Source organism: Oculina patagonica, chromosome 7 (assembly GCF_052425735.1).
Source record: "Oculina patagonica isolate OP01 chromosome 7, crgOcupat, whole genome shotgun sequence".
Taxonomy (NCBI): domain Eukaryota; kingdom Metazoa; phylum Cnidaria; class Anthozoa; order Scleractinia; family Oculinidae; genus Oculina; species Oculina patagonica.
Window position 1 is genome coordinate 30,050,889 of NC_135764.1, and position 24,130 is coordinate 30,075,018.

Below are 24,130 nucleotides of genomic sequence, written 5' to 3' on the forward strand. Positions count from 1 at the left end.
CACAGTTGTCTTGAGCGCTTTGCTTTCTTTGGCGAATCTTTCCACTTCCTCTTGGGGCAGCTGTTGAGTTTTGATCGTTTTCTGGTGGCTAAAAGTTTCACGATATAAAATCAAGTAAGAACATAACATGAAAAGAATGCAAGAAATAAAGGTAAAAGCAACGAAGACGTTTAAAAATTTTAATATTGCGTCGCTGTTTATTTTGAGATTTCTTTCAAATTGAAAGGAATAAGAAAAATGACTTAATATACCGTGACATTGCTCCTTTAAGATTTTCGTTTCAATTTTAAAAAGCTTCATTCATTAATAGCGAGTTCTGAGACTGGACGCAATTTCTTTCGAACAATTTCCTAACATTTTATTTGTCACAACCAGTAGTGAGTATTTACTACAAAGGAACGATAATACTTGCATATGTACTGACATAGATTTCTATTTAAATGAGTTACTTATTAATTATATATTTCTTTAATTATTTCTTTATTCATTTTAAAGAAAACGACAAATATTTTAAGTTAACAAAACATGTTTCGACAGAAACCTTTGTCATCTTCAGTTGAATGATAAATCATTCAACTGAAGATGATAGAGGTTTCTATTGAAACATGTTCTTTAAAATCTTTACGTGCTTGCTGTTATCAAGACCTTGTTTATTTTATTATTTTTTTTTTATTTATTCATTTATTTATTATTACACGAAGTAGTTTTTCGTATCCACTGTCTTCACAAGTGCTTTCCATCAGTTTACTTCCCTTTTGGCGGACAGTTTCTGTTTTTAACGACAAATTAAATGGACGCTGAACTTCGGGAAAATCCAATCGCTTAAGTTATATAGTTGTCGACAAAAGTAGACTGAAATGATACTTCGCAAAATTTTATTAAAACAATCACTACACACAAATCATTTAAATCTTACATATAATGAGCTCGCGTGTTTTTCAAAAATAGAAACATCTATTTATATCGAAATCGGTATCGAAAGTCGTAAATAGAATATGAGTTACCGGGTACCACCCACAGAAAGTCTAAAGCTAAAGTTCCCAGCATTTCACCAAGTGCCATTTGCCGTCAAATTTCAATTTAAGGTGATTCCACGGTATTGCATTGCGCATCCTTTCTGCGCATAAGTTTTCGCGTCATTTAGCGCGCGCACGAGCGCGCGCGCACACAGAACACTACGAGATTCCCTTCAGGCTAAGCTCGGTAAGGAAATAAATGGTCGTTTTCTCTTAAACGAGCACGGTGACCCCCATTTTTTAATGCATTAATTTAAATGTCATACTGTTGTCTACAATATATCGCGATTTTAAAAAAAAGTTTAACATTCTACATTGAGATATTTTAATTTTAATGCCGTAAAAAACACGTTTTTAGGTAATGCCGTTAACGTGCGCACGAAGCAAATCTTAAATTTCTTTCCTTATCTTAATTCCTGTACAATAAGAACAGTTTTTAATATAAGATCAAAGTCTATTTTGTTGAACTAGACTAATTCTTTGATGCAAAAATGTTTTTTTTTTTTCTGGAAACAAATGCGATCCCCATTTGGATTACTAGGGTTCCTAATATATATCTCGCGGGTCGTAAATTTGCTATAATGCCCATCCATTTTACACAAAAACTAGCGCGGTGACCCCCATTTTTTATTTCATTTTTTTAATGCTCATAACATAATTGTTACCTGGACCAAGTTTCAGAAAATTTTTAATACTCCTTCTATTTCAGTGGAATCACCTTAAGGTGGCCGAATACAGTTTTTACGTGTCTCAAAGGCGCGCGCTACGATTTTCTGCTTGACGTCATTATTGCTCGCGCGGCCTAAAATGGCGCTAGCAACTCTAAACAGAAACGAAAAAGAGTTCCATCTGCTTTACCGCGCTTTACCAAAATTGTATACAAAAGAAAACTTCAAAATACTTTCAGATAAGTCTCGAAACCTGGGACGAAAAACAATACGACAAAAAAAGTGGATAAACAAACGACGGAGAAGTTCTAATTCTGTCTTTCATTATCGCTCGCGACGCATGGCGTCATATTAGCGCGCGCTCGCAGGCGCAATTTGATTTGCTTCGGAGGTCGTAAAAGCCAGATTTTGATCCAGATTTTCTAGAAAACCTACCGTACAACCTATTATGAAACTTTCACAATTAAATTTAAGAGGTGAACCACGTCTACGGCCAAAATTTTGAAAAAATCTGTAAGACAGATTTTGAGCTATTTGAAAAATCGGCAAAATATCACGTTTTCCTATTTTGCAAAAAATCTGTCTTACAGATTTTTATATAATTTTGCATGAATAATAAATCAAAGCCAATTTCTTATTTCTGAAATTTTGAGGTAGGGTCGGGTAGATTTTGAGAAAAACGCCAATTAAACTACTAATGCCAGTCCTCTCATAAGCACTCGGCCGTTCATTTAAGCTGTTAATAAGCTTTTTTTTTTCCAAATATCGCATTAGATGGTTTTAGGATGTAACAAACAGTGATAAGAGAACGACAAAACTTTTTTGGAGATTGTACAACAGAGTTAAACGTTGGACTGATTTGCCCTCTCAAAACTGTATTAAGGGTTTCTTGACCGCGCGAAGAATGGGTACGAAAATGGGCGAGCTTTAAATGCTGGCAAATCAAAACAAACATGGCGGCTTCACGCGAGCGTTAAATTTTCGGCGAGAAAACGTGAAACTTGCTTCCTGCCAATGAAACAACACCCGTGCTTTCCTGTGTTGAGCAGATAAAAGAGTTTACAACACCCCAAAGAGGTGTTTACAACGTCCGCGGTGCTTCTGGCGGCTTTTGTAAAGTTCGTACGATCGAAAGCAAAGGAGAAAATAGAGAGTAGTCTCCGCGATTGTGAGATACTTCGAGCAGAATTTCAGAGTTTCTGCTACATATGGGATTAAGGTATGTCTGTAACTAACCCTTCTGTTAACAGATATTCGTACAAAAACCGACAACAACGTGGAACGCTCGTCTGTTCACATCAACTCGTATGGTTCGAAAGTTCACGCATGCTCAAATAGCGATCTTGGACAATTTCTATTCTGATGACGTAATTGTTATTCGGGCGAAAATAGAAATTTTCCCCTGGGATTTACTAGAGTTTCCTTCGGTGAAATTCCCTAAAATTTGGCAGAGATGTGATACCTTTTTAACTGCCCTTTTTGCCGATTTTGTTAAAAAAATTGTAAGCCAGTTTTTTTGCTTAGTCAAAAAAACACAAAATAACCAAAAACGAAAAAACGGCCTTGACAACCCCTACTTTTTTTGTTTTTTAAAGTTACTTCTCATCAGATTCAATCCGTTGGGAGAATTTCAAAAATTTTCACCGAAGAAAATGAAAGAAATTTAAGATCAAATCCATTAAAACACCAAAAAATAGGACTTTTTAGGTAGATGTAGCTCAAAAGCAAATGCCGTTATTTAAAAAAAAAAATAATGCACAACATATTTTAGTCCTTATTTTTAATATTTCGGCAGCTTTTATTTAACTAGTTTAAAAAATAACGCGAAAATGATCTCTTGATGGGAATAACTTGTGCGCGCGCCGTAATATCTCAAAACCCTATGGAGCCACCTTAATTTCGCAAAGCTAAGTAACCACCGAATGATCGATAGAAATTGATGACAACCAATAGCAATCCATAATAAACGGCACGCATACATGCATGCACAGGCGATGACGCTTTAAAATGATTATAGAACAGAAATTGATATTTTTAATTTAATTTTTTATTTGCTTAAACTACAAAACGAACTTCCAATACAATACATACATACAGTATGATAAAATAAGTACATTTAATTATTATGAACTTCGTCATTTAGCAACAGAAAGGCCCAGGATAACGAAGATTGTGTGACATTTCCGAATTGAAATGTAATCAAGTCAACACCGCTTACTAGAATCACTGTATCTGATTTATGCAACTTATCAAACAAAACATTTTAGATCAGCTAAATCAGCAATTGAGTAGAAATTCTTTAAGTGGTTTCTCGTACAATTAGGAATACGGATACCCCCATACCGTCACTGTTTTGACTTGAGATAAATATTATCAAAAGCAGAAAAAGGTAGATGGCGAGCCGCGAAGCAAAAAGGAAATAAAATTAACCTAAACTTACATTATTATTATCGATAACAATGCACGCCAAAACAAACAAAGATCAGAAAGCTCACCTTTGCAATCTAATCAAGATACTGCCATCGGTTGGCCTTTTTATACTGGAACGGTCTCAAAAGTTATGACACTAAAAAGCCGCCTTCACTCACGTATGCCGATTTTGATGACTACACGTACAACGGTTAAAAAGTTCTGTAAGCGAGCTCACAATTATCCAGTACATCATTCTCTCCTCACCCTAAACCTCCGTCCAACTGTTAGAAATCAAACGCATTTTGCCGATGGATGCTCAAAGTTGATTAATACTCATGAGAATCAAAGATGGCGTACCGAAACTGAGTAAACAATCAAAGCGTGACCCATATGCTTAGTTCCCAGTGCTACTCGGTTGGAGTAATCCTCACACCTCACACGACCATCCACCGGGCGATAACATATAGGCGTCACCGCCTAAAAATTGATATAATTTAGTTTACATTGAGACTGTGACTATCACAGCATAAAAATTGGGATTTACGTAAAATTAAAAGTGGTAAAATCTGAATTAAAGTTGGTTATCCAACTCTAAACCATCAAATAAATGTTGTTAACTGTGGTTAAACTGACCTTGACGCTATCGTATGTAAATGTGATTTAAATTTGGTGTAAAGGAGTCTCTTTATCTGCCTTTCAAAGTGTGTATAAGGCTGGCATAAAGGTCAGCTTTAAAAATGCAATGTAAAGGTGGCGTAAAGCTGATTAGCTTTACACCACCATAAAGTTATGTTTCATGATGTGCTATGCATGGATTGATCATCGCTTGACCGATAACGATCGATATTAAGAAACAAACTATTATCGATTTCTATTGATAAGTCGATTGATTTCCAATCATTAATTTACGTTGACTCGTCAGGACGGGTATGCTATCATGCTATTGAGCGATCCGTTATGCTTCAGCATATGACATAGCCTACCACCGTAGCCCGACCGAGGCTCCGATTACCTCGTTTTGCCCCGAAGCCTGGGAGACTGGATCAGACAACTACACTGCTATCAACCTCATTCCCAGGGTCTGTTCCGCTTTCAAGATGGCGGCCGGATGTAACAAGCCGCCTTTTGAAAACAGGAGTGACTATTCTGCACTCCGGCAGTCCATGTAGTGAGACTTCTTAATTTTTCATTCATGAGGTTTGAATCATACTTAACTTTTTTAAAGTTAAAAAAAGGCACTAAGACGATTCAAACCCGGGTCGTCGGATTACCAAGAGGAAATCATCTCCACTAGGCCACCGATGATCATGACAAGCTGCCGGAAACCAATTTTTGAGGTAAAAATCCTAACCCTATTATAAAGGCTAACCGCAAGCAACCTAAGCTAAAGTAGGCAAACTGGAGTGCTATTTAGGCTAACCGAGCGCTATTTAGGCTAACCGGAGTGTTATTCAGGCTAACCCGAGTGCTGTTTAGAATTCACTATACGTGAACTGAGTGTTATGTGGTGTAATACGCCATCAGCTGTCTCAAAAATAGCACCAGTACCTGTCGAAATATTTGCCCATTAAAAAATGTTCTTTGCGCGTAGAATCATTCATTCATAGTATAATTACGAATTACAGTAGTTTTACTGAGTTGAAAATTCACGAACGACCGTAGTTTTCCTGATTCTACAATTTACTAGCGACAGTGGTTTTACTGAGTTTATAATTCAAAACAAGGCGATTTTCCCCTAACAGCATTACTTTTTCCCATGTCACGAATGTTTGAGCTAAAGAAATTTCCAGTTTATTTTCCATCACACTAAATTAATCCGAAAATCGTAGGCGATTATAGGTCTTCCGAACAGATATTCACCGAAACGGTCCGTGTTGGGTGCCCCTGACATGTTACACTGTTCACTCGGCCGCTCATTCGGATCGTTGAACATTGTTGCATATCCTGACGAAACGTCAGAATATTTTTGCTGACTGCATGTAGATATCTTGAATGTTTTTTTTTTTTTAAAAAAGCCAACAGAACTTTAATTCATCCGCGCCGCAACGAAAATTAATTTCTAGTAAATATACGCAATATACAAGATCTAATTAATTTTCCTACATTTAATTACTTTTTACCACATTTGAAACATCACTTTATCCGTGCACTTAAGCGATAACAATGAGACTAGTAAAATATTATGTCCATTAGCATAAGTAGCAATGGAGATTTTTGAGGCAGTTTTTTTTCTAACAATGGAGAAGTTGACACAATCTTAAGAACGCAATATACGAGCTTTATTTTTTCTTTACATTAAATTATTTTTTCTTGCGTTGAAGCATCACTTTATTACTGCACTTTAACGGTAAGATTGGGACTTGGAAAATATACAGACTATTACGTGTCATTAGCATAATTAACGTCTCGCAGAAAAGTCTTGTTCTATTCTAAATAACGTTTGGCAAAATGTTTCTACTGCGGTTTTGAATGTCTCTTAACTGCATTTTTCAGCTTTTTAAAAATATCTTGAGGGGCTGGAAAGGAAAAAATAATCGACGAACCTTCTTTAATCGGTCTGACAGGAAAATATCAATTAAACTTCCAAAATATCAAAAGTGTGATTGAAGTGATTGAAATAAAAAATCAATATTCTAATATTCAAACTAAAACGATTCATACAAAAACGAATTAATCTGCATGGGAACACATGCTAAAAAAGCATTTGGATTCGGCGAACATAATCGATGTGAATTATTTCGTAGCACGGAAATGAATATTAAAAACCCTGACTACCTATAAAGCCTTCCCCTTCAGACAATTTTAACCAGTCCTACCAAAACATGGCCAACTGCAACAATACATGTTCAAATTTTACAATTATTACCAACAAGTCTTCCATGGAAGAAGACGCAAGAATTGTCCCACTCAAGGTAAATGTTACCATCACCATCGTCATTAACAGCATCACTTGTTCTTTGACAGTTCTGCTCAACGTGCTGGTGATAATGGCCGTGAAAAGACGACCAAGACTCCAGAGCAACACCAACATCTTGCTGGCCTGTTTAGCGGCAACCGATGTCTTAACTGGTCTCACAGTACAGCCATCGTTTATCCTATGGAAAATATTCGAGTTACTTCGTATGGATCACTTTCGCTGGTTCAAGATTCACAATTCATGTTTTCGCGTTCTGACTGTTTGTTCGTGTCTTCATCTGATGTTACTTACTTGCGAGAGGCTTATTGCGATCAAATTTACTATGCGCTATCCTGACATTACCACAAAGAGGAACATTAAGGTGGCAGTGATCGCAGTTTGGCTCTATTCTATTTCGTGCGTGGTGTTTAAACCGGTCATAAACATCGCAATAATTCTAAATTTTTTATTTGGCTTTGCCCTTATTTCGTGTATTCTTTTCATTGCGGTCGCTTACATCATATTGTATCGTGAAACAATTCGCCACCGAAAAAAGATCATTACTCAACAGTTACCGCAAGAAGAAGTAAAAAGATTCACTAGAGAGAGCAAAGCGCTCAAGACAACCGTGTTTGTAGTCGGTGCTGTTGGGCTGTGCTTTCTACCAATGGCTTTGACTGTTTTGTCCTATGCATTCGAGTTGAACCTTGGACTTTCAAATTCATTCGCTGCTCCGTGGATCCGAACGTTTGGCATGTTAAACTCTCTTCTCAATCCTCTGATTTACTGCTGGCGACAGAAAGAAATGAGGCGATTTCTTTTTCGAACTTTGCCAGTCGTGGCACCTTCAGCTCAGAACAATTTCTGACTTACAAACGAACATTCTGTCCAGGGGATGAATAGCACAAGTGTTAAACTACACAAGAACTTCTGAAGTTTTAAAATAAGAAACTTCTACGCACCTGTGGATTATAATTATAAGTGGAGGAGAGGAGAGAAGAGAGCTTTTAATTTGTTTTGCTTGGTTGTTGAATGGCTGTGAAAAGGAAATCAATTTTAATGTCATGTTTTTAATTTATTTCATGTGTTTATTTGGGCATTTTGTTGCTTCTTAACTGAAATAAGGAATGTTAAAAATATACTATTCTGCAAGGTTTTTTTAGGGTAAACAGAAGCAAATTCAAAGTTCTTTTGAAATAGATATTTTTTAAAAGTTCCAGGTTAACAGAAACGGTTTGGAATTTGACGCTCTATGTAGCCCTAACCGGTGAGGCATTTAACCGTGTAAACTGCCAACATATATAGCGGAGAATTTGACCAAAATTTTTGAGAAAAGTCAAATGCCCAGAAGTTTAATATTTGCCCGTAGGGGATTGACTGTGACATCAGCTTGTAGAAAATTACATATCATCTATTTCTAATTTATTTTTAAAAAACCTGTAGGGTAAAGAGTTAATAACAAAAAACGGTTTTAAACCAATATCTTTTCTTATCTTCTTAGATCCCACCAGGACTTAGCTTATCAACAAGAATACTTCGTGAATCTTACATAAAGGGAGGGGTTATTTTTAAAACGTTCTATTTGGGTTCCCTATTCTACACTTAATAACATCCTAGTGTAGTGAGAGTCGCGCGTATATTAAAGTGCCTATGAAATGAAATTTTCGATGTCGTTTTTATTCCTGGAAAACGTAGCCTATGATCCACTGATTCGGTGGTGGTGGTGGTGGTGGTGGTGGTGGTGGTAGTAGTACGTGTTTGAGAGGAAAACTTCCGCGCATTACACGTGATTTCAACGTGGAAGTGATTGACAAGGGCTTCCTGTTCAGGCTGCCCACTCAGTCAACAAACGATTTAAATATCGTGACATGGAATAAAAACTAAAAATCCCAAATTATGAAGAATAATTCTAGCGTAAAAAAGAAAGGGAATCAATTTACTCTAATGTGCTTTTAATATGCGCATTTTGTTGCTTCCTAATGTAAGGAATTACACATTGGAGTACCAATTCACTGTAAAGCCTTCTCCAAAGAACGGTCATAATACCATTCTGCAAAGTTTCTATGTGTAAATTGAAGTAAATACAAAGCTGGTTGAAATATTAAATATTAATTAAAAGTTTCAGTTTATAAGTGCTCCTGAATACAACAATATTATTTACAGAGTTTACAAAATTAAATGTCGAATTGTGAAGCCAGTGTCTAAAGAACGGTTAGAAAACTATACGCTGTTCTGCAAAGGTTTCTGAACTGATGTACATTGAAATACAAAGCAGTTTTGAAATGAATGTTATTTACAAGTATTGTCGCTTTAGAGAAGGGGGAGGGACAGGACGGTAAATCTCCCTCCTCCCTACTTTTGGGCCAATTTCTCCCTCCTCCCTACTTTTTGAGCTGAAATTTCTCCCTCCTCCCTATTTTTTTAGCCAAAATTTCTCCCTCCTCCCTATTTTTTTGGCCATTTCTCCCTCCTCCCCATTCTGAACCTCCTCCCTCTTTAGAGGCAGATCTTACTTGATCTTCCTGTTTACAATTGTTTTTACGAAGCATTACCTTTAGAGCGCTCAAAAGCATCTTAGGAGTTTCTTTAGTGCTTGGCGATAATTTCCATTGAAAATAAAGCAGATGCAAGGATTTATAGCACAATATGCGTAACCTACTACACGAGCAACAAACGCGAAATACGAGAAGCCACAAGACCATATGTCCGCTACCAAGAGGTACAGAGTCCAGTAGATACTGTGGGGCAGAAAGCATACTGCGAAGCAAAACACAATAGCAATGGCCATCTTCAGCACATTTCGCTCCCTTTTCTTGCGTTGCTCTCCAGCATTGACCGATTGCTCGCCTGGAATCCTCTGTGACTTCAGCTTTGAATAAATGATAATGTAAATTATAGCTATCAACACTAAAGGGGTATAAATGAATACAACAAGTATTGCTAACAAGTAATTTTCAAAAGATGAGGACTCTCCAAAGACTTCATTCCACTGCCGTGCACACATCAGTCCTCCTGGATATTCCACAACTTTGAAGGCGAAGAGCCAAAGGGAGAAGATAGCCATTGCGATGATCCAAGTGGTGAGAATAAAGAAGGGACAAAGCTTTGAACTGATGAGTGAGGAACGGAGGGGAAATACCACAGCACCAAATCGATCCACTGCTATCAGAACCAGGCTCTGAATGGACACAGCACTGGAGACATCTGGTAAGAAGTTAACCAGCTTACATAAGGCCTGGCCAAGAGGACCACTGATCAGCCAGGAGTCGACGTACAACAGTTTTAGATTATCGGGAAATAGGAAAATCGACAACAGCAGATCGGACATGGCCATGTTTACGATTAAAAAGTTGATAGGTTTTCTCATGGTTTTCGTCTTGTAGACAATCATTCCGATGAAGATGTTTCCAGCCAACGAAACAACAAAGATCAGGCAGTGGGCGAAGGTTTCACCGATTTTTTTCGCTGTTGGATTAAAGCAGCCGGATAGTGGTGTTCCATTTGTTGTTGTCCTCACGTTTGCCGCCATTCTTGTAGTTCAGGTTCTTTATCAGCTATTTCTCTCACGCATTGTTTTTCTTCAGGTTTACTAACCAGAAGAAAAGAAGAGGCAACTCTCTATTTATATTCTGTTGAAGGCGGGATAATCGTGTTTGGTGCGTTGACGTCAATCATGCAAATCTGTCAAATGAAAGGGGAGTTTGAAACATTTTTTTATTTCAAGTGGGTTATTTAAATTTTCCACACCTGCTTTTTCAGCTTCAAGAATAATTCACTACTCAATTCAATTTTCTGCTTACATGATTGTGTTCTATATGAACTCTAACATAACTTAACTAGAGCTCTATGATCCGTTTGATTAACGATTTAACTCCTCTAAAAACTTGTTCCCTCATCATGTCTCAAGTTATCGCCGTGAACACGCTGGTCTAATTGTGTTTGTTTTGAAAGCGGAATTACCCTCTCAGTCTCAAATGCGCTCCTTTACGAATAATTTTATTTAATTACAGAATTGACATAAGTCTTGGTTGTCAAAGTGTTTGCGGAAATTTGTTAAACTAAGACAGATGTACTTGCCAGTATACAATTAACCGAAGGAAGAATTACGTCTTTCAAACGAGCAATAAAGACCCTTCTCTTTGAACAGTCTTTTTAATTTCAACATTTTAATCACATGATACATTAACAGCATTACTTCATTCAAACGAGCAACCAAGACCTTTCTTTTTAAACAGTCTTTTAATTAACTATTATAAACTATTTATTTATAGTGTATATTACGTTTTGACACTAGTATGTTCTCTCATAATGTTTGCTTTAAATCCTTAGGGCCGAGACCAAACCATGGTCCTGGGGCACTAATAGCCTGCGTGGCAGGCGTAAAAAGGGGAGGGAAAGGGAGAGGGGAAAAGAAGGGGAAGAGGGGAAGAGGGAACCTTCTTGCACCCACCACCCCCCCCCCCCTCCGTTTTTTCCCTCTTTCTCTCTCTCTCTTCCCAACTCCCCTTCCCTCCCCTTTCGACGCCTGCTACGCAGGCTAGGGCACTAAAGGGTAGCCAGGTTTTAGCTTGATAATGATAACACCCTCCTCAAAATATGCGCTGTACCCAGCAAGGTTATTTTTTGTAGTTGACTGGTGGCCACGGTGATTCCTTTGGTTTTGGTTCTATGACACTCAAATAAAAACCGCTCTAACAACGGGACAAAAGACAGTTTTAAACCTAAAGAGCTTCTCTTTTGGTGTCTATCAATAACTACCCAGATCACGCATGGCCTTTTTGATCATCTAGAATATTTCACCAACCTGAAATATAAAGACTGGGGGAGGAGGTTCTCTTTTAAACGTTTTATTCTCAGTAAGATGTATCAGATAACTTCTTAGATCCCTTTGTTAAGCTAATCTTCAAGAATCTCATGTGAACCGTACAAAAAAAGGTGAATGCTTTATTTTCAAAAACCCTTTAGTCGCACTTAGTTACTTTGCGGGGTAGTTGGCAGGGTCATGCATGTATGCTTGAAAAGGAAACGAGCGGTGTTTTTTTCGGCAAAGGCAAATACTCAATGCTTGTTCTCTAGAAAACATTGAAGGTTATTCCTTCAGAGTAGTTTCCCTTAGATTGCGCTTAACAATATTTAACTCTTAAAGTCGTCTGATATAGCAAAGCAGGTGTCCGAGAGGAAAACATCCGGGAACTGCACGTCGTGCAAATGATTAACAGAAGCTTCCTGCTCAGGCTTCCCACTTGGTCAACAAACAAGTTCGGTGTTCTCCCTTTTTAGGAAAACTTAGCAAGCAAAGCCTCACCGCCTCTTCTGTAACGATAATAAAAATGAAAGTTCTTTTTTAAGGCATAAACGAAGTCTCTATGCGATAAAACACGCACCTTATTAAATTTTAATCGAGCTCTCACGTTAAAAATGATCTTTACTGCATATAAATTTCATTCACAAAGATGCCGCCAATAAAGATGCTGTCAAATGATAAAGGTGTAGCGTTAAAACATTGTTTATTTTACGTGGGCTAAATAGATTTTCTACACCTGCTTTCTCAGCTTCAAGAATAATTAACTACTCAATTCATTTTCCCGCCATCACAATTCTGTAAAACAACGTTAACTCATCTAGAACTCTATGACCCGTTTTATTAGCATGCAATTACTCCGCTAATAAGTTGTTCCTCATCTGGTCTCAAGTTAGCGCCGTGTAGACGCTGGTCTAATTGTGTTTGTATTGAAAGCGGAATTACCTTCTCAATTGCACTCCATTACGAAAAATTTAATTAAATTGTAAAATTGACATTGATCTTGGTTGTCAAATTGTTTGCCAAAGTGTGTTTAACTAAGTTAACTAAGACAGATGTATTTGCCATTAACCGAAAAAGTAAAAAGTAAAGAGCGTCTGTAAGATAAAACAACGTACCTAAAACGCTTCATTAAGCAACCCCACCCCGCCCCCAACCCTCCCTTCTTATACCACCTCTCTAATAACCCCACCTCACCCCCCCCCCCCCCCATCCCGGTCTGGAAATACATCTTTTATAAAGCATCCTTAAGGTGGATTTCCACTGACGCGTAAATATTAACGTACGTAAAAAAAGATACGTAGGCAAATTTCCACCGTCGCGTAAAAAGTGATAAAAAGCGTTTCTTTTTCACGTGCGTTGAACGTATGTAAATGCCCGCCATCCTGATTTGTCAAGTTGGTGAATAGAGTGTGTTATTGGTGGCCATATTGGAGAAGTGAAACAATAAATTGCCTTTCCTTTGGGAAAAAAAAATCATTAACATTTTTATGCAAATATCTTGTTGTTTGACTCTTTCAACATGGCTGCCATGAAAACACTTTGTACCACACGCTAGTAAAAGAAATGCGTTAATATGAACAAGAGGTATTTTATAAATACTTCCGAAAGACACCATCAAGTAAAAAAAAATTGAGGCGACCTTCCCGGATTGCCGGTTCAAAGCCTACGTGATCTGACGCGTTCGTGTAATTTGCTTCTGTAGTCAGTTCTATAGATTATTGCAGGAAATGTTCGGACTTTCCACAGGGAGCCGAGGCTCACGCTCTGACAACTCGGTCAAAATGGCGGCGTCAAAATTATAAGGATTTTTTTTTCGCAAGGGATTTGCAAAATTCATTCTCGGTACACCAGTGAGTCAAGATTCGCACGTGAGGCAAAATCACCCTGTGGGATCTCAGGCCAGTGTACATGAGTAAGGCAAAGCACCCTTGACGGTCTCGTTTGCCTCCCTCCCCTACGGGAAAAAAGTATCGTCGCCCTGACAACTATCGCCCAATCATAGCGTGAGGCTGCACGTGAAAGGCAAGGCTAATTAAAAATGCGTCGACTCTCTCTGGTTCAAGGTATTGGAGAAAGCTAAAAGTTTGCAGACCATGGTTATTTTTCTCGTATTCTTAAACCGCGAAGAGAGGCAGGCGAATCAAAAATTTGCTGCAGTAAAGAATGGTCTTCGAACTATTTCCATGCGAGGTTTTGGAGTGAGTGGACCAAATTAAAGGCAAGTTTTGGCTCATTTTTGTCGAACAGTGGTGTTTATCTAGCGTCGGAAGTTTGCACTCTTGAATATATTTAGGTAAGAGTAAACTAAAATTAAAAATATCGGTTAAATAGGGTTTATATGCTTTAGAACAGTCAAGAAACGTCACATAGACAACATATGATGTGAAATGTGAGCTTTACTAGCGGTTTATTATATTTTCGTACGATAAAAGTTTTTCCTCTAAAGTTTCATACAAATCCTTATAATTTTGACGCCGCCATTTTGATCGAGTTGTCAGAGCGTGAGCCTGGGCTCCCTGTGGACTTTCTCGATGAGAAGTGCTTCTACATCTGAATGTTTTCCCATGTAAATCGACGGCGATGTAAAACAAAATGGTTTTCCACGTGGTAAGTGGTGTCATGGTGTCATGTGACAAAATTCAAAAGTATGATTGGGTAAATCGCTGCGTAACCTCAGAAAGCCGCGAAAAAGTTAAACTCAGTTCAACTTTTTTGAAAACACTCGCGATCGCTAAGTGCGTATACGTGCGTGTAACGTTCGTAAATACCAAGAAAAAAACGTGGCATTGGAAATTGGACAACGTAAATTCGACGCACGTAATCGCGCGCGTAAAATTTCATTTTTCGTACGTTTACAATTTTTATGTACGTTAACGTGCGTCAACAAAAACGCGACAGTGGAAATCCACCTTTACTCTATAAACCTCCCCCTCCCGGCCTTTCCTACATTGTCCTAAGCGGATGAAATATGACATATTTAAAAATATATAGAACTATGAAAATGTATGAACGAGGAACAAGACAACTTTACGCTTTTAATGGGATACATCCACCATATTTACTTATTACTGTTGCTTTTTTTGTGAAAATGTGTTATAAAATGGCACTAAAATATTGAAAATTCCGCTTTATTTTTTTTTTTTACATATTTACGATTTCAAATAAAAACCCTCCCCGGATTGCACCGAAAATCAACACGCACTCGAAAATTGTTGCGGCAATATCCACCATATCATTATTATATATTAAAGCCATATTAAATCTGTTTACGAAGCACCACGTGCTTCATAGCTTGAAGTGAAGTCGTGGAAGGATGGAACTGGGTATGGAACAAAAGAATAGCTTTGGCTGTACGCGGGGAAACAGTTTGTCCCAGTGTAAGAGTGAGAAAAGAAAAAGATATTTTGAGACGACTGAGACATTGTTCCACTGCATCAGAACACGCGCACTTCAAATGCGAATTGTCTTGGAATTTTTCACACGTGGTCCTGCATATTTGATGTACATGTTTGCTCAAGATGTTGGTTCAAGACAGCCGCGCTGAGAAATGTAGAAGGATGCAAAAAAGTACGTGCAAAGCTTTTGTACTAATAATTTCACCTTTTGTTCTCTTCAAGATGTCTCTGACAACTTGTCGCGACAATTTTCTTTTCAAAAATGTCAGGACATTTCAAACTTGTCCGCTAGTGCGAATTGGCCCAAAAAGAGAAATTCTAAAACATAAAGAAAAAAACTCGTAATTACTTGTCGCCCATGTAATAAAACAGGAACAGTGCTCGCTGAATTGTTTAATTAACGGTCGGCACATAAATTTATCATATGAGCCCAAGCAGACGGCAGAATAAGTTTTCTCGAATATGCAAGTCAGTCTTTCAAACAAGAGACTTTTACTATACAAGCAAAAGGAAATGACTTGTAAGGCTGATTGTTTTCAGAATCAGGCTCAGACTTGGGTTGATAAACATGGCGGCTTGTTTTAACTTAGTGGCAACCCTGACTTTTCAATAAGTATCATCATGGAAAATATTTATCTAGTGAGGAGGCTGTGCCAAAAAAGGATGTAGTGATATTTAACAAGCACCTTACCCCCAAATGCAAATTTTCTGTCTACTTTTATGTTGCTACATTAAAGTAGAGCATCTCTGAGCCATCTTTGACAAGCTGTCCGTATTCTTTGCCGTGTAAAGCTGATATTAATTCTGGTTCATGATTGTGTCACAGTACCATCCTTGAGGACAGTTCTAGAACTCTCAGATGGTATGAAGGTGCTTCCAAAATTTGATCCTGAGTTTTAGGAGCAAATAACATGTTCTATTTATGTTGCAAATTGGAAGTAAGACATTATGCAAATATACTTGTTTCAGCTGATTACTGCTCCTCTCGCACACTGTTCTATTGCAATGAATTGTTAAAACGATGACCTATGAATCTGTCTACTTTGAAACAACATCAAATAATTTGGCAGGCTAAAACAAAGCGCGATTTATTTCGGCTTAGTTAATTTTCTGCACCTGTGTTTCTCGGCTCCACTCAAAGATTATTAACTACTCCATTTCCTGCAGTACGAAGCCTATGTAAAAGTGTCAGTGGAAGGCATACTGACTTATACAATTACATGTAACTATATGTGAAAAAAGTGATTCACCCTGAATAATTTTTATTCTGTCTTGCTCAAAACATGAGTTAACTAAAATACGTCGATTATGATACAACATGTTGGATCGCAGATTCCAGAATTAGTTTTGGGAATGAACACGCACTTCTCCGGTGCAGGCATCGTACGCGCATTCAACAAATAAAGATTTCTTTTTTGAAGTAACTCTGTCTCATAAAGAGCCGACACGTAAAAACTAGTAAATGCATTTAGGAATATTGCATTCAGTAATGATAAGTGGTTGAAAGTGTTTGCTATAGTTACATACGTGAAATGGATCTTCTGTCCTCTCTATGATACCATATCATTTGAACAGTGCATCGTTAAAAAACTCGCTGTGCTTGACGAGGGGTACTGGTAAATCTTACCGTTTATAACGTATCAAAAAGTTTTATGGGCGGTTGTTCGAGGTTTCTTATGCGATTGCAAATACTTCAAGATTGTAGTCGCTTACAAGGAACCGTAGCATATCCTCAAACACAGTCGAGCGAAAAACGAACAAGGCGTTAACAAAGATGTAATGACCGCGCAAAACAGCCCTCCCCCATCCCCTAACCTCCCACTACATTTTTTCGCGCGTCCGTTTTTTTCTCGTTTTTTTTCCCCGTTTTTTTTTTTTGACGATTTATGAGGAAAGGCCGGATCTACGTCTGGTTCTTGAAGATTTTTCATGAAGAAACTAATTAGGTCTTATTCACTTATGCTTTTAAAATTACGTTCCACGTCATTGATACACTCCCAAATAATGTCCACGGTTGTCCGACAAAATGAGCTGGAGATTAAAATAAAGTCAAATGTCTTGGGGTTTGCCCGTGGGGGTGCGAGGCTCTTGGATTTGAGATATTATCTATTGCCATTGGCATAATATATATACCTGCTTTCTATTGCCAGATTATTTTGCTATAACCTAGCTAAAAAAGGTAATTACGAATGAAAAGAAGGTTTTAAACCAAATTCTTTTCTTCTTAGATCCCACAAGGCCTTAGCTTATCACCAAGAATATTTCGTGAATGTTACATAGGAGGGGTTATTTAAAAAACGTCTTATCCCCAGTCTGCTTTGCGGGGTTGTTTACAATGGCAAACACGTTGCTTACTCGCTAGTCAACGATATCAGAGCAGTCGAGTTCCCCTCTGCACTTATATTAATAACATCCTAGTGGTACACGTGATTACAACATGCATGTGATTGACAGGGACTTCCTGTTCAAGCTTGTCACTCCGACAATAAACGATTTAGATCGTAACATGGAATAATATTTCACAACTTTGAAAAACTAAAAACCCAAATTAGAAAAAGAGAATTTTAAAAAAATAGGAATCAATTTACTTGATTAATGTGCTTTTAATCTGCGCATTTTGTTGCTTCCTATTTTAAGAAAATTACAAACAGAGTTTACAAAATAAATACAAAATTACTGTAAAGCCGGTCTCCAAAGAACGGTTTAAATGCCATTCTGCCAAATTTGTATGTGCTAATTGAAGCAATTCAAATAAAAAGCTGTTTTGAAATAAATATTAATTACTGAAAGATTCAGGTGGACGTCGACTGAAACATCCTGAATACAATAATTTATGTATAGAATTTACAAGATCTACAAATTAGCGAATTGAAACTAGTGTTCAAAGAATGCCCTCAAGAATCGTTCTGCATTTTTTTAATTGAATATTAACTCCAATAAACTAAAGCACTATGAAAGAAATATTATTTAAAAATTAAAAGTCGACTGACTCTAGTCTTCTTATGGACTTAATTATAAGAAAATTACATATTAAGTTTACAATATAACTACGAAATGACTGTAAAGCTAGTGTCCAAAGAACAGTTAAAACCCGTTCTGCAAGTGTTTCTGGTGTCTAGTCATTGAATCATACGAAAGCAGGTTTGAAATAAATGTTATTTACAAGTTTCAGGTCGACTATACAGAAGTATCGTCGCTTCCTGTTTTCAATGAAAATGACGAATTGTAAACTAAAAGCAAGTGTCCTAAGAACGGCATTGACAACCGTTTTGCAAAGTTTCAAATTGAAGTTTACATTTACTCAAATAAACTTAACACTCTGAACATCTTAGAAATAAATATTATTTACAAGTTTTAGTTCGACTGAAACTTAGGAAAATCACATATAAAGTTTATAATATAAGTACGAAATGACTGTAAATCAGTCTCCAAAGAACAGTTAAATCTGTTCTGCAACATTCTGATGTGTACAGTGAATCAAATGAAAGCAGGTTTGAAATAAGTGTTATTTACAAGTTTCCGGTCGACTATACAGCACTTTCAACGCTTCAGAGAAAGATCTTACTTGAACTTCCTGTTTTCATTAATGAAAATGACGAATTGTAAAGCCAGTTTCCCAAGAACGACCTTGAGAACCGTTTTGCAAAGTTGCAAATTAAAGCGTATATTTAACAATTACTCCACGAGCGCGCGTTAGATATGAGGTGGTAGATAGTCAACGAGGCGCGTAGCACCGAGTTGGCTATAACGATCTCATATCCAACAAGCGCGAGTAGAACAATTGTTTTATTAAAAACTCCCAAAGAATTGCAATATTTGAGCTCCCCAGCTATTTTCGTTGACGCGTATCGGCTACCAAATTTGTGGTCAATGGTATATGAGCTCATATCCCATTGCCTGTTAACCAATCAAAACGCAGGAATTGCAATATACTATTGGTAGTTTTAAATAATAACTCAAATAAACTGAACACTTTTAAGATCTTTAAAATAAATATTATTAACAAGTTTTAGGCCCGGGCCAAACGTCGAACTTCACCTAATGTAAACGAAAAAAACCTATCTGCCTATTGTTTTTGGTCATTTGCATTAGGTTCGACTCATGTGAAGTTCGACGTTTGGCCCGGCCGCGGGCCTTAAGTCGTCTGAAACTTCCTATAAACTTACGAAAATTACATACAAAGTTTACAATATAACTACGAAATGACTGTTAATCAGTCTCCAAAGAACAGTTAAACCTGTTCTGCAACATTCTGATGAGTGCACTGAATCAAATGAAGGTTTGAAATAAATGTTCAGTTTACAAGTTTCAGTTCGACTATACAGAAGTACCGTCGCTTCAAAGAAAGATCATATTTTATCTTCCTGTTTTCAATAAAAAGCTGCGAGCTAAAGATTTTTTATCTGTGTGCCGGTATATTATATGTTAGTCTTATCTTTTTTCGCATTAAATCCGTTCGGTGATGTCTGCATGATAAATAGTGGAAAATAACCGCCTTGTAACAGTGTATAAACGTTCTAGTCAAAACGGAAAAAAATTTTGTTTGCTTTTTTCAAGTTTCGTTTGTGACCATTTGTTGCACAATCGCAATTCGCGATTTGGGTTAGTGATCCGTTCCTAACATTTAAACATTTAACGTCAGGAATCGCATTTTTCGCCATTTCGAGAAATCATCCGTTTGAACTGCCGATATAACGTTATACTTGAGTAGAGGCTCGATTGGTTGATTGTTTGACTCATTGAGGCCTGATTACCCTTGAATTGCCGCAAACGCGTCTTAAGAGATTCTTTAGTGCTTGGCGATAATTTCCACTGAAAATAAAACAGATGCAAGGATTTATAGCACAATTTGCATATGCCAAAAACTTGACAACAATCAAGAAGTATTGGAAGCCACAAGACCATATGTCCGGTACAAAAAGGATCAGAATCCAGTAGATACTGAGGGGCAGCCAGCATACTGCAAAGCCTAACACAATAGCAATGGCCATCTTCAATATTTTTCGCTCCCTTTTCACGCGTTGCTGTCTCGTGTTGGCCGATTGCTCGCCTGGAATCTTCTCTGACTTCAGCTTTAAGTAGGTGATAATGTAAAGTATGGCTATCAACACTAAAGGGGTATAAATGCAAGCAACAAGTATTGCTAACATGTAATCTACAAGAGACGAAGACTCTCCAAAGACTTCAATCCACTGCAGTGAACACACGAGTCCTCCTCGAAATTCAACAAGTTTATAGGTGAAGAGATCAGGAGAGTTGATGGCCATCGCAACGATCCAAGTGGCAAGGACGAAGAACGGGCACAGCTTTGAACTGATGAGTGGGGAACGGAGGGGAAATACCACAGCACCAAATCGATCCACTGCTATCAGAACCAGGCTCTGAATAGACACAGTAACGGAGACATTTGGTAAGAAGAAAGACAGCTTACATGAGACCTGACCGAGAGGACCACTATTCAGCCAGGAGACGACGTATAACTCAGTTAGTCTCCGCGGGATCAGGAAAATCGGATACAGCAGATCGGACATGGCCATGTTAACGATTAAAAAGTTGATGGGTTTTCTCATGGTTTTCGTTTTGTAGACGATTACTGCGATGAAGATGTTTCCAGCCAGCGAAACAACAAAGATCAGGCAGTAAGCGAAGGTCTCACCGATTTTTTCTCCTGTAGGATTGAAGCAGCTCGATAGTTGTGTTGCATTCGTAGTTGTGTTCACGTTTGCCGACATTCTAGTAATTCAGTTTTTTTTCAGCTATTTCTTTCTCAAATTGTTTTTCTTCTGGTTTTCTAAGGAGGAAGCAACACTCTATTTATGTTCTACCGAAGGCGTAATAATTGCTTTTCGCGCTGACGTCAATCATGTAATTATTACGGCAATTTAAAACATGATAACGATTTTTAAAACCGACAGTTTAATTTGCCGATGTTAATATAAAAAACGAGTGCGAAAGCAAATGAGCAGCTGCTTGTTTCTGATCTGCTTATCACAAAGGGATTTTTTTGACAATTTTGAAAGGAGGGTTCCTGTTTTCCAGAGATAGTTTAATCATGTTGCTCACTGTCACAGTGACAGCGCTAAGTCTTGTCCTACTCTCAAAGAACGCCGCGAACGGGAAAAATCGTTATAAACTAGGGCGCCCTCAATTTTCGCGTGGTTGTTTTGCCTGCTTGTTTCTTCCGCTTTTTACTTGTCAATCTATGAGTAGCGACTGCTCGTAGTCTAGGGTTTGTATTACTTGATAAAATTCATTTCTGTTATTAAAATGACATTTCCTTAAATATCACGTTATTTTATTTTTAAATTACAATCGTTGATTAAGTATAATTTTAATTATCTGTTAGATCTTGAAAGATCTAACAGATAAAACTTCTTAGATCCCTCAAGCTTATCGTTTAAAACCTTGTGAGCCATATCCAAAACGGGTGAATATTTTTCATTTCCAAAAACGTTTAAGTCGCACTAATTTACTTTGTGGAACTGTTGACAGGGTAATCATTGGCAAGGGAAGCAGTGGTGGTCCTGGCAAAGGCAAAAACGCAATTCATTTTGCTGGATAGCATTTATATAGATTTCTTTTCTAGAGTAGTTTCCCTTAGTTTGCGCTCAACAATATCACTTTTGAAGGCGTCTTACTACCAACCACTAACCACAAGCAGTTTTGCAAAAAGGCGAGAAACTTAATTTTGGCAGTTTGTCAATCCAGACAACTCCAAAACACATGTGTGATTTTCAATTTTAAGTCTTATTCTTATTTAAATATAATATCGTTTATTTTAGTTTATTACAATGTAATATTAATTTCTCTTAGGTAGGTAGTTAGTCACACGTACACACGACCCCTCAAGCATGTATTTGCTTTAAAACAGATCGTGGTTAAATAAAGGTTTATTATTATTATTATTATTATTATTATTATTATAATTATTATTATTATTATTATTATTATTATTATTATTATTATTATTATTATTATTATGTCTGATTTAGCAAAGCAGGTGTCCAAGAGGAAAACATCCGGGAACTGCACGTGATAATTAACATCCGTGCAAGTGATTGACAGAAGCTTCCTGCTCAGGCTTCCCACTCAGTCAACAAATAAGTAAGATATTCTACTTTTTTTCTGGGGGAAATTAGACTTAACAAGCACAACCCCACCGCCTCTTATGTAAAGGAAATCATAATGAAAGCTTTTTGACGGATAGACAAAGTCTTTTTCTCCATTCGCTGTTTTCACCGTTCCCATAATACATCTTGTTAACCCCCCAAAATTTTTGCATAAGCATTGTTTTCAATTTCTCTTGGGATTTACGATGACGTACAATCGTCCCAAGAGAAATTGAAAACAATGCTTATGCAAAAATTTTGGGGAGTAAACAAGATGTATTATGGGATCGTGAAAAAAGCGAATTAAAGATGCTGTCAAATAAAGGGGTAGCTTCAAACGTTATTTATTCCAATGGGGGTTTAAGCTGCACTTTAAGCTTCAAGACTTAATCGAATTAAATACTACTGCGATGCGTTTTATTAGCGATTTATAATAAACTCCTCCAAAGAGTTATTCCTCGTCTGGTCTCAAGTTATCGCCGTGTACACGCTGGTCTAATTGTGTTTGTATTAAAAGCGGAATTACCTTCTTGTGCTCCTTTAGGAAGAGTTTTATTTAATTACAAAATACACATTGGTCTTGCATTGGTTGTCAAAGTGGTTGCCAAAGTGTCTAAACTAAGACATGTATTTGCCAGAAGCCGAAGAAGGAAAAATTAAAGAGCGTCTGTTTATATTTTGACTCCTACAAAATGACATGAAGCGTAGGATTGTTAAATAATAAAGCTGCTTGTTTCCTCCTTATTTTAAACCTGAAAAAACTTTCACAAATTTTAAATTAATATTTACATAGCTATTTGCTGCGATAGAAAACCTGAACCTTTGTGAATTATAGAAAAAAAAAAAAGTTTTATTCACAGTAAGTTACTTTGAGGGTTTTTTTTTAAGCAATCGTACAACAGTCGATCGCCAGAATCAAGTGAAAGCAGGTTTGAAATAAATGTTATTTACAAGTTTCAGGTCGACTATACAATCGCTTCAGAGAAATATCTCACTTGATCTTTCTCAGGTTTTCAATGGAAAGCTGTTAAAGGGACGTGGTCAGCGTTTACGTTTTGAAAAAAATCCACCTTAACCCGAAATCAAAATACGCGTAGAGAACCTTCAGAACTATGATCTGCTTCAATCTTCTCAGTGTTTTTTTTTTCTTCTAAATTTTTCCATTTAGTGAAAAACTGAGAAGATTGAAGCAGATTTCTGATGGCTCGTTTTGAAAAAAGTCCACAGTGGTCTTTTTTCAAAACGTGAAAACTAGTGTTCAGGTCAGCGCGGTAAGAACGCTGACCATGTCCCTTTAACTAAAGATTTTCTCTTTATCTTTGTACCGGTCTATATGTTACTCTAATCCTTTTTTTTAAATCCATTTTTCCGCTTTAAAGACACAACTGAGACAACCTTTCTTAACTGCTACAAAAAAAAGGAACCGAACTCTCCTCCCATCACCCCGGCGTCATGTTGTTGTTGTTGTTGAAATTGTTTTGGCAATTTCAGAATGAGAGGAGCTGCTCATGCGCCTTAGAGGTATCTGCTGACTACCGCACCTATGTGAGTACATCGCTCAGATTGATGTATGGGCAAGTTCCTCCCCAACCCCCCCCCCCCCCCCCCCTAAAGAAAATTTATTGTGCTTTGGTTAAAACAGATATTTTCAGGGTGCATTCTTTTAGGCTATTTTATACCAGATATCGCGAACAAAATGATTATATTAAATAACATAGGCCGATACATAGAGGAATAAGGCGTTTTGAAAGAGATATTTAGTTAATTAACATCTCTTTGAATTAAAAACAGAAAGATCAAATACAATTTTTTAACGTAATGATACTTCTG

The 24,130-nt window shown here is 37.3% G+C and overlaps 3 protein-coding genes across 3 annotated transcripts; 1 reads left to right on the forward strand and 2 right to left on the reverse strand.

Annotated features, from left to right (window-relative positions):
• Positions 1-6,897: 6,897 nt before the first annotated feature.
• Positions 6,898-8,674, forward strand: LOC144661188 (histamine H2 receptor-like). Its single transcript, XM_078521890.1, has one exon. It carries the CDS (start codon positions 6,919-6,921, stop codon positions 7,858-7,860), a length of 942 nt encoding a protein of 313 aa, XP_078378016.1. The 5' UTR covers positions 6,898-6,918; the 3' UTR covers positions 7,861-8,674.
• A 752-nt stretch (positions 8,675-9,426) lies between these two features.
• Positions 9,427-10,521, reverse strand: LOC144660108 (QRFP-like peptide receptor). Its single transcript, XM_078520666.1, has one exon. It carries the CDS (start codon positions 10,519-10,521, stop codon positions 9,556-9,558), a length of 966 nt encoding a protein of 321 aa, XP_078376792.1. The 3' UTR covers positions 9,427-9,555.
• Positions 10,522-19,927: 9,406 nt separating this feature from the next.
• LOC144659368 (neuropeptide SIFamide receptor-like) lies at positions 19,928-20,923 on the reverse strand. Its single transcript, XM_078519777.1, has one exon. The coding sequence runs from the start codon at positions 20,921-20,923 to the stop codon at positions 19,928-19,930; it is 996 nt and encodes a 331-aa protein (XP_078375903.1).
• Between the last annotated feature and the right edge of the window lie 3,207 nt (positions 20,924-24,130).

What these genes read in the sequence shown, in the direction of transcription:
- LOC144661188 (XM_078521890.1), top strand. Translation starts at nt 6,919, where the DNA reads ATGGCCAACTGCAACAATACATGTTCAAATTTTACAATTATTACCAAC.
- LOC144660108 (XM_078520666.1), bottom strand. Translation starts at nt 10,521, where the DNA reads ATGGCGGCAAACGTGAGGACAACAACAAATGGAACACCACTATCCGGC.
- LOC144659368 (XM_078519777.1), bottom strand. Translation starts at nt 20,923, where the DNA reads ATGTCGGCAAACGTGAACACAACTACGAATGCAACACAACTATCGAGC.